At 58.4% G+C, this 9,097-nt stretch overlaps 1 protein-coding gene across 2 annotated transcripts; it reads left to right on the top strand.

Annotated features, from left to right (window-relative positions):
* The first annotated feature begins 946 nt into the window (after window positions 1-946).
* Window positions 947-7,080, top strand: UBALD2 (UBA like domain containing 2). Of its 2 annotated transcripts, none has more exons than XM_069542200.1 (3): window positions 947-1,381; window positions 1,743-1,805; window positions 6,004-7,080. In XM_069542200.1, exons 1-3 carry the CDS (start codon window positions 1,262-1,264, stop codon window positions 6,319-6,321), a joined length of 501 nt encoding a protein of 166 aa, XP_069398301.1. In that variant the 5' UTR covers window positions 947-1,261; the 3' UTR covers window positions 6,322-7,080. The 2 variants fall into 2 exon arrangements, with proteins under 2 accessions (XP_069398301.1, XP_069398302.1); XM_069542201.1 differs by having other exon boundaries at window positions 961-1,381; window positions 6,001-7,080.
* The last annotated feature ends 2,017 nt before the right edge of the window (window positions 7,081-9,097 follow it).

Genomic DNA, 9,097 nt, shown 5'->3' with positions numbered 1-9,097 from the left:
TTGATATTTTAGATCCAGAACTTACAAAGTTTTTGAGAAACAGAAATTCTCACAGTGAATTCCTAGCAATGTTTATTTACCTTTCTAAACTCTCTGGCCTGTCTTCAATCTGCTTAAACTCCTAGTTCTTTCCCCATCCTGACAATGCCCAAACACAAAACTTGAAGGTTATATCTAATTCAGAAGATGGAAGCTCAGTGTATATAAATAAACTTTGTTTTTAAATATCTAGAGTTGAGAGCCAGTACCTGTATAGAAACAAATTAAAGTTTCAGTTAGGTCAATTAATTTATGGAAAAACTTTTTTTTTTTTTTTAGTTTTCAATATTGGTGTCTGAGAAAGTCTCATTTTCTCCTTTCCATTATATTTAATGTACATTAACATTAGTTTACATCTTCAGAAAGCCAAGTTTTTGGCCTAAAAACGTAGGGAAAGGCTGTTGGGCTTTTGGGGTGTGTTGGAGTAGAAGGAGACATGAAGAGATTACATTATACTTCAATAAAAAGCCAAAAAAAAAAAAAAGTAAAGCGGCTTGAAAGTTTAAAAAAATAAACAATTTTGAGAGTTGAGCAGCTTCAAAGACTCTGTTTCCTATTTTGATCACTGTGTTTCTCGAGATGACCACATCTTTCAGAGGAAGTGAGTCAAAGCCACTCTGTCTTGCTTTTCCAGCTGAGCATGTTCAGTTTCAATGAAGTAATGAATGAACTTGGCCGCACCACCCCCCAAGACTACAACAGCAAATAGAGGAGCCTCAGCCAATCAGCTGGCACTCAAGGTTTTCAAGTTGAGTTCAAACAGACTCACGGGAGACCAATCAGATGGCGCGGCTCCGCCCCAAACGCCGGGTCGGGGCCAATCAGGAGCCCAGGCGAGCCAAAACACAGCGTCTGGCCAATGCCCGGGAGCCCCACAGCGCCGACGTCCGCCAATGGGCGCGGCCAGGCAAAAAGAGAAACAGTGCGGGCCCGCAGGCCGCAGGATTCGAATGGAACGTCCGCACGGGAACCGGGCCCCGGCCGAGCGGAGCGGGCCAATCAGCGGCGGCGGCTCTCGGCCCCCGAACGTTGGGACACGCGGCCCCGCCCCGCGCTGTTGTTTGTGGTGTCGGCCGGCAGCGCGAGTCGGACAACAACACTCGCCAGGCGGGCGGCGCGGCGGCCGAGGGTCCGGAGGCCGCGGGCGGCGGCGGCGAGCGCGAGCGGAGGGCAGCCGGCCTCCCGCGGCCGCCGAGCCCGGGAGTGCGCGCCGGCCGGAGCCATGTCGGTGAACATGGATGAGCTGCGGCACCAGGTCATGATCAACCAGTTCGTGCTGGCCGCGGGCTGCGCGGCCGACCAGGCGAAGCAGCTGCTGCAGGCGGCCCACTGGCAGTTCGAGGTGCGTGTGGGCCGAGAACCAGCGCTCCCGGGCAGTCCCGCTCGCTGGCCACCGGCGCTGGGGTCGGGGTGCAGGCCGGGGCGCCCGGCCGCGCGTCGCGGAGGGAGAGGGGGCAGGGAAGCTCTATGTATATCGCCCGGTCCGGCGATCGGCGCCCGCGTGGGGCGTGGGGCCCTGCCGCCTGGGACCCTCGCGGGGCCTGGGGGACGCCCCCTCCGAGCGACGCGTGTCTGCGGGCCAAAGGGTCGGACCCGGAGGCCCGGGAGGGCAGCGCCACGGACACCGCGGAGGGTCCCGGCCGGTGGGGCGGGTGGGCTTCGACCCCCGTTAACCGCCACCATGCCGCTGTGTTTGTCCGCAGACCGCCCTGAGCACGTTTTTCCAAGAAACTAACATTCCCAACGGCCACCACCACCACCAGATGGTAAGTGTGGCCGGGCGCGGCTGGCGGGAGGGCCGGCCTCGCCGCTACCGCGGCGCACCCGGGGCGGCCGGGGGCGCAGCGCACCGGAGCGGCCGAGCGCGCGGGCCGGGGGCCGCTGTCAGGCGCCGGCGGTGACAGCCATGTTGCCGGGGAGCGCCGCGCCGCGTTGTAAACAAAGAGCCAAAATGTCTTCCAGGAAAGAGCGGCTCCCGGGGCCGGCCGGCTCGCCCAACTTTGCGGTCAGGTCTCCGGGGCCACTATGGCTCGACCTGAGGCCTTGTGCCCCGGCGATCTTCCTAGGCCAGGGGCCAGGAGGGTGGCTGGAGGAGTAGCCAGGAGGCAGGTATGGGGAGGGGGCTCGGAGGATAAGTAGATATCCCGGGAGGGGGAAACGGAGGGCGGGAGCGATGGGCCCCCCCCCCACCCCACGGGGACTGGGACCTGGGGGTGTCTGTTTATGGAGCACCATTTCTTGCTCTTGAGTGGCAGCAACCCCCCCTTCTTCCAAACAGCCCAGCTCTACGGGGAACAGGAAAGGGACAAGTCCATTCTGGCCTGGGAGCTGGGCTCTTCCCAGGTAGTTAGGTCCACTCTTTCCTGTTCATGGGAAAAGACCTAACCCTGAGCCGCCTGGAAGACTTACAGGTTTTTTACTAGATAAGCCAAGAATGCGTTTAATCTCTATAGGTGAAGGCGTATAAAGCACAGGAAACAGAAGTGGTTCAGGCCTGGATTTGCTTTCTTCTCTTTTCCAAGTTGGCCCCAGGCCTGGGCCTTTGCCCTCCTGGCCATAAGGCATCCTGCTCTCCACTGGGCACAGGACATCCCTTCACTTCAGAGGTTTGACTGCCTCCTCCTCCCCCTCTAGTTACCAGTTTGCCCTGCTGGGGAGGAGGGCCCCCCGATCGGGATGGTAAAACACACTCCGGATCTATTGCGGCTTCTGCAGTGTATTTTTTGCCATTTCTCACGCTCAGTGTACTTGCCCACAGCTCCCTTCTCAGAGTGGCCGTTTGCCTGGAGAAGCTGCCAGGAGCTCCTCTGCTGTGTCTTGTTCTTGATGCCATGTATTCATCTAGTTACAAAGGACAAGTGGTGGTGGGGGGTCTGTTTTGACCCCTTTAACCAGCTTTTCTCTTGGAATGGCCTGTTGTGTATAAATCAAAAAACAAAACTGCCCTGGAGTATGATGAGAATTATGCTGGCCGCAGGATTGGCAGTTGAAGCCAGGCTCTTGGTAAAACCAAGAGGGGTTCATCTCCATGGGGGCCTCCACCTGCACCCGACTGAGGGGAAGCTGCCTCCGTGTCCTCTCAAAGGGGGCCTCAAGGTTTGTTCCATCAACTGGTCATTTCAAAAGGCCCAGGCTTCCGGCTCAGCGGCTCTGGGCTGCCTTCAACAGAGAGGCTCGCCTGTGAGAGCCGGGACTGGTGATCCTTTTAGGTTCTGTTACTCTTTCCCTGCAAATCCCCAGGGTTTGTAATCCTTTTGAAGCTTCCCTTGAGGCCTGTTGCTGGTTTTGATCGTTGTCTCCCATGAGTGTACCATGTATTGAGTACCTCACCAGCACCTGAACGAACACCATCCCTGCCCTCTTGGAGCTGGTCATTTTTTTAAGAGATAATAAATCAAAGGAAAATGTTACGTAAAAATACCAGAAGTGCCCCAGGCCATGAGTTACTGATAAATAGTCCGGTAGATTACTGGACATCAACAGTTGGAGGCATCTTCCCAGATGAGAGGGGGATGGGCTCCCAGGTTAGATTTGGAAGGGCTAGGAAGAGGAGAAAAACACTGGCCAGGAAACAGTGGCTGTTCAGAGGGGGCAGCGGGCACTGGGTGTGCTAGAGAGCTGGGAAGCGCTCTCCGTAACTGTTAGGTAGAGCTGGACTTGCACAGGACTTGGTCCAAACCCCTGGCTTTATAGAAGCAGAGAGAAGCTCCAGAGAGGTTAAGGAAGCTGCCTGAGCTCACACAGGCAGGCAGGCACAGGCCTGCTCCAGATCGCTGGCTTGTGGACGGGGAAGTCGGTCACGATGCTGTGATGCAATTGGCTTCTGCCCCCACCCCCCATTCATTGTTTTCCTGCTGCCGAGAAGTCAGCCCTGGAAGGGGGGTGGTGGTGGAGGAATAGTGAAGGGAGGAGGGAAGTGGTCTGGGTGGGGCCAGGCCTGCTGCCCTGGGTCCTGTGGCCTCCCCAGAGAGGACACGGGTTGGAGCCCTAGCTGCTGATGGAGGGGCCAGCCCAGTTAATCAGAGAGGGTTGCCCCCCCCTCCCCCCGCTGCCGTGGGCCTGTCCCCATTTGGGGGCTGGGGTTTTTAACTGCAGAGCTGTGTAAGCTCCGACTGCAAGGTGAAGAGTCCTCAAATCTTGCTCCCTGAGTCCTGTGCCTGGGGGAGGGGCTGGTGTTGCTAAAATTAGGAGAAATTCAAAGAAGGGCTCCCATGGCTCCCTGGGAAAGGGAGAAGCGGCCGTGGGGGTCACAACAGGCTCTGCAGGCCGTGTTCTCAGCTGCCTCCTCCCTGGGCCCCCGCGAGGTGCTCCTGGATGGCACCTATGTGCTCCCCACATGGCAGGGGCGGGAGGGAGGGTCTGCTGTCCCTGGTGTTTGCAAGGAGACTGCCAGTTACGGCACACCAGCCCGGCCCCTGCCCTTCCTGGCTGGAGTCCCTGCTCAGGGTTGTGGCAGAAGACAGCAGAGGTTGGCATATTTGCAGCTACCCCCGGGAAGAGGGCTGAGAGGGGCTGAGTGGACTCGCCCAGACACTGGCAACGAGTCGCCGGGGACACTGGAAACTGACATCGCTGGTTTTTGTCCTTGGGGGGCCTGGGCATGAAGTTGCACTAGATTAACTAATTGCAGATGAGTAGGGGCTCGGAGAAGTTGATGGCACCCCACTCCAGCACTCTTGCCTGGAAAATCCCATGGACAGAGGAGCCTGGTGGGCTGCAGTCCATGGGGTCGCTAAGAGTTGGACACGACTGAGCAACTTCACTTTCACTTTTTACTTTCATGCATTGGAGAAGGAAATGGCAACCCACTCCAGTGTTCTTGCCTGGAGAATCCCAGGGACGGCGGAGCCTGGTGGGCTGCCATCTATGAGGTCACACAGAGTTGGACATGACTGAAGCGACTTAGCAGCAGTAGCAGCAGCAGGGGCTGGGTAGAGGTTAAGAGCTTGGGCCTGAAGACCTAGGAGTCCCCTGGGTTCCGGCTGCTCAGCTTGCGTCCTGCAGTGGTATGCTTTAAGTATTTGGCTGTATCGGGGCAGGTGGATTTAGTTGCCCCGTGGCTTGTGCAATCTTAGTTCCCTGACCAGGGATTGAACCTGAGTCCCCCGTATTGGGGGCAGATTCTTAACCACTGGCCCATCAGGGAAGTCCCTGCCTTGCTGTGTTTTTGGTCAACTGATTTGAGCTCTGGGGCTCGGTTTCCGCATCTCTATCACAGAGAGAATAATCAGAAAGACCTGGCATTGCCGTGAGAAATGAGATGATGAGGCAGAGGCCCTGACGCCCGCCGACCAGCACTGCTGCCAGGCAGGCACAGCTCCCCCTGGGCTGGCCTTGGAGGGAGACCCCGGATCTGGCTGTCTTCCTTTGACTGACCTCCCCAGGACATCTGAGGGCAAGTTATTGAAGAGCCAGCTGGGTTTTCACCCAGGCTGAAGCACTAAGCAGTGGTACCCTGGGCTTCCTCCCTTGTCTCGGCTGGAATTAACCATTCCAGCTCCTGGCTGGAATTAACCATTTGCTTCTGACACTTGGGGCGACATTCCCAAGCATCAAGAAACACTCTCTGGGGACTTCCCTGGTGGTCCAGTAGCTAAGACTCTGTGTTCCCAATGCCAGGGGGCTTAGGTTCTATCCCTGGTCAGGGAACTAGATCCCACCTGCTGCAACTAAGACCCAGCACAGCCAAGCAAATAAATATTTTTTCAAAAAAGAAACACTTTGGTTTTGACAAAAATTGTAGGAATCTGCCCCCATGTTTTTGGTTTTTAGCGGCTCTGTGCAAGGAGTGCTTTTGTGCTGTTGAAACCTCTTTTGGACTGAACAATGGGAAATAAAAGAGGGTCAGGCCTGGGTGAGCCCCACGGGAAGGCAGGCTCTGTAGGACCTCGGATTGTGGCTTGGGGATTGGGGAGGGGGGCCCACTTGGGCAGCCCTCGAAACCCCTGTGTTCTCTCCCAGCAGATGTGTACCCCCAGCAACACACCTGCCACACCGCCCAACTTCCCTGACGCGCTGGCCATGTTCTCAAAGCTTCGCGCCTCCGAGGGCCTGCAGAGCAGCAACAGCCCCATGACTGCCGTGGCCTGCTCACCCCCTGCAAACTTCAGCCCCTTCTGGGCCTCGTCCCCGCCCAGTCACCAGGCCGCCTGGATCCCGCCCTCCTCCCCTACGGCCCACAGCTTCCACCACCTCCACCACCCACAGCCCACGTGGCCCCCCGGAGCACAGCAGGGGAGCACGCAGCAGAAAGCCATGGCGGCGATGGACGGCCAGAGATGAGACTGGATGCCACCGGGCGCTGGGCTGGAGCTAGGGGGCAATCCAGGGGCGGGGGGGAAGCTGGGCGCGCGGGGGTTTCCTGAAGATCGCACTGGAAGATTTTATATAAGAGAATTTTTGTGGGTGGGGGGACAGTAAACTTCCTGAGCCACTTGGATCCTTCAGGAGTTTCAAATCAGGCAAGTTTTTTTTTTTCCTCTTTTTAATATATAACTATAATATATATATGAATATATAAAAATAACTAATGTATGTGAGAGTGGGGCTGGCCGACAGGGTGTTGGGTCAGCGGGCAAAGGCCAGGGGAGCCACCCAGTGGGCCAGCACCCCTTCCTCCAACGCCAGGCCCAGGGCAGGTGCTGGGGAGCCAGGTGGTGTGACTGTAGTCACTTGGTCTGCTCACTGCCTCCTTTCAAAGGTCACACCTTCTGGAATCGGGCGAAGGACCACGGCCTTCCCACTCCCCGTGGCAGCTGTGGGAGGGACTCCCGGTGGTGCTGGGTGTCTGAAGGTGTGGGGGCCGCTGCCCACCCCCGGTCAGCGGTGCTCCAGCCCGTGTCGCCTCAGCGGCTAGCTGTGCAGGGCTCATGTAGGACTTGTGAGCCAGCCCCCAACCCCAGGGCCGCCCTGCCTCTCCCACTGTGTCCCCGGCCGTGGACAGCAGAGCGGAGGGCTTGCCTTTGGATGGAGTTCCCAAATCAAATCATCTCACCAGGGTGAAATTTTAATTTAAAACTTAAAAGAGACTTTTCTAACTTCCCTGGTTTGTGGTGCCTTTATTTGCCTTGGAACAGAGAGCGTGCTCCTTGGGCAGAGGGGTGGGGGGCCCTTGGCTGTGCTGCGGTTCAGGGGACCAGCCCCATGGCCATGCGGCGGGGTCGGGTGTTCTGACAAGGGGGCTGATAGGTTGGGGTGGGAAGAAGGAGGAACAGGTTCTGGCTTGGTCATAGTGACCCTCTCCTCTTGGCCCTTGGCCACCACCTCACAGCCCACCACAGGCTGAGCCTTAGCCCTGGAGCCCCTGTCTTTGCAGTTGGTGGTGGGGGAAGCTGCCCTCCTGCCTTGGGGGGCCCGATGGTGGCCCCACACTTTAGCCTGTCCCCCCCGCCAAGGTATCTTTCCGCCCTCTCTGCTCTTCTGCCCCCAAGCTCCTTCGGGGCACCCTGTCCTAATGTGCGTGTTGTGTGGCCACATCCCAGAGGTCAGCCGCAGCTCTCAGGGAGCCAGAGGCCTGAGTTGGGTCCCCAAGGGGCTAGGATAAAGCAGTGATGGCAGTTCCTGGCCTGGTGGGGCCCTTCCTCAGACTCTACCACGCAGGTGGCCAGGTGGGTACGGAGTTGGTCCACCCAAATGCAGGATTTGGGTTGCAGGGCCCAGGCTTGGGGTTCCTCCTTGAGCCCCTTACCGCCCCCCACCCAGACCCCAGACCCCTCCAGCACGTGTGACTGGACACATTCCCTTCCTTCTTGGCAGCCTGGGCCTTGCTGTCGACCAGGCCTGCAGGGTCTGGATATTCAGACCCAAAGTGCAGGAACACCTGGGAAGGGCCCCACCTGGCTGGCTGGCCCACCCTACTACTGGGCCCTTGTGTCTTCACGGGGTTGCTGTGGGGCAGCCCCTCTGTGGGTATGGAGCAGGACTGGGGATGCAGCTGCCCTCGGCCACCCACTCTGCATGTGACCATGTGCTCGAGGCTGGGTTTGTCCTTTCAGTTTTGTTTCCTGGTCGGAGATCCGTGGGACTCCTCCCACCCATACCCCTCACTCTGCCCACCTGTGCTTTCCCAGGGTGGAAGGGGAAGCCCCTCATGGGCACGTGGGCGGCCAGTGCTGGGTGAGGGCGGGCAGGCGGCCCAGGTGTGGGGAAGCGGAGTGGGGGGGCCCCTCGTCCTTTCAGGGGCATCGGGGTGGGTGGGGGGCCTGGCTGCTCCTCCCTCCTCCCCGCCAAGCTGGTGAGTTTGGATTCTAGACCAGGACACTGAGCAGAGGAGGGCCCAGGCCTCGCCTGCCTCCCGCTTGCAGAGCAAAGGGTGCTGGGTGCCTGCTGGGATTCTGGGGTTCTATGATGAATCAGATCTCAGCAGATGGGGAAGAGGGGGGGTGCCCCCTCCCGTAGGGAGTGCCTGCTCCACCCATGACACCCCCAGAGAGCCCCACCCTCCACTGAAACCCTTTTCTGGGCTATTTCCTGCCATGCCCACCTGTGGCTCTTTGTCGCCCCTCCCCTCACACCTCTAAAGCAGGCCTCTCACTGGCAGAGGGGCCTGGGGGTGGGGGAGGGAACCCCACCTTTGAGGAGGGGGCTGATGAGAATAGATCTGAAGGCAGAAAACTGCTTCCAAGACTATCTGGGTGGGAGGCAATTCTCCCCTTGTCCCTGGGGCTTTGGGGACAAGGGCTTGTCCCTTACAGTTGACCCCTCATCTGTTAAGGCTGACATGCAGCAGGACAAGGGCCAGGCCTCAAGGCCGACAGACAGTTCTCTATGTTCCTGGGGAGGGAAGGGGAGCAGGGACACGGCCTGGCCCCAGCAGCCCCTCTTGTATCTGCTGCAGCCTCCAAGCGTGACCCCATGGACTGTAGCCCGCCAGGCTCCTCTGTCCATGGGATTCTACAGGCAAGAATACTGGAGTGGGGTGCCATTTCCTTCTCCAGGGGACCTTCCCAACTTGGGGATCGAACCCGCGTCTCGCATCGCCTTCACTGGCGGGCAGATTCTTTACCACCAGCACCACCTGGGTAAGCCCCTTGTTTCACAAGCTGGAGAGGATGGCAAC

Source organism: Ovis canadensis, chromosome 11 (genome assembly GCF_042477335.2).
Source record: "Ovis canadensis isolate MfBH-ARS-UI-01 breed Bighorn chromosome 11, ARS-UI_OviCan_v2, whole genome shotgun sequence".
Taxonomy (NCBI): domain Eukaryota; kingdom Metazoa; phylum Chordata; class Mammalia; order Artiodactyla; family Bovidae; genus Ovis; species Ovis canadensis.
Note: the sequence above shows the minus strand (reverse complement) of the source record. Positions and strands in the feature narration are given on the sequence as shown.

Excerpts from the sequence above, each read along its gene's own strand:
- UBALD2 (XM_069542201.1), top strand. The coding sequence starts at position 1,262 with ATGTCGGTGAACATGGATGAGCTGCGGCACCAGGTCATGATCAACCAG. Across the intron at positions 1,382-1,742 it reads CGGCCCACTGGCAGTTCGAG|ACCGCCCTGAGCACGTTTTT; the intron begins GTGCGTGTGGGC and ends GTTTGTCCGCAG. Across the intron at positions 1,806-6,000 it reads GCCACCACCACCACCAGATG|CAGATGTGTACCCCCAGCAA; the intron begins GTAAGTGTGGCC and ends GTTCTCTCCCAG.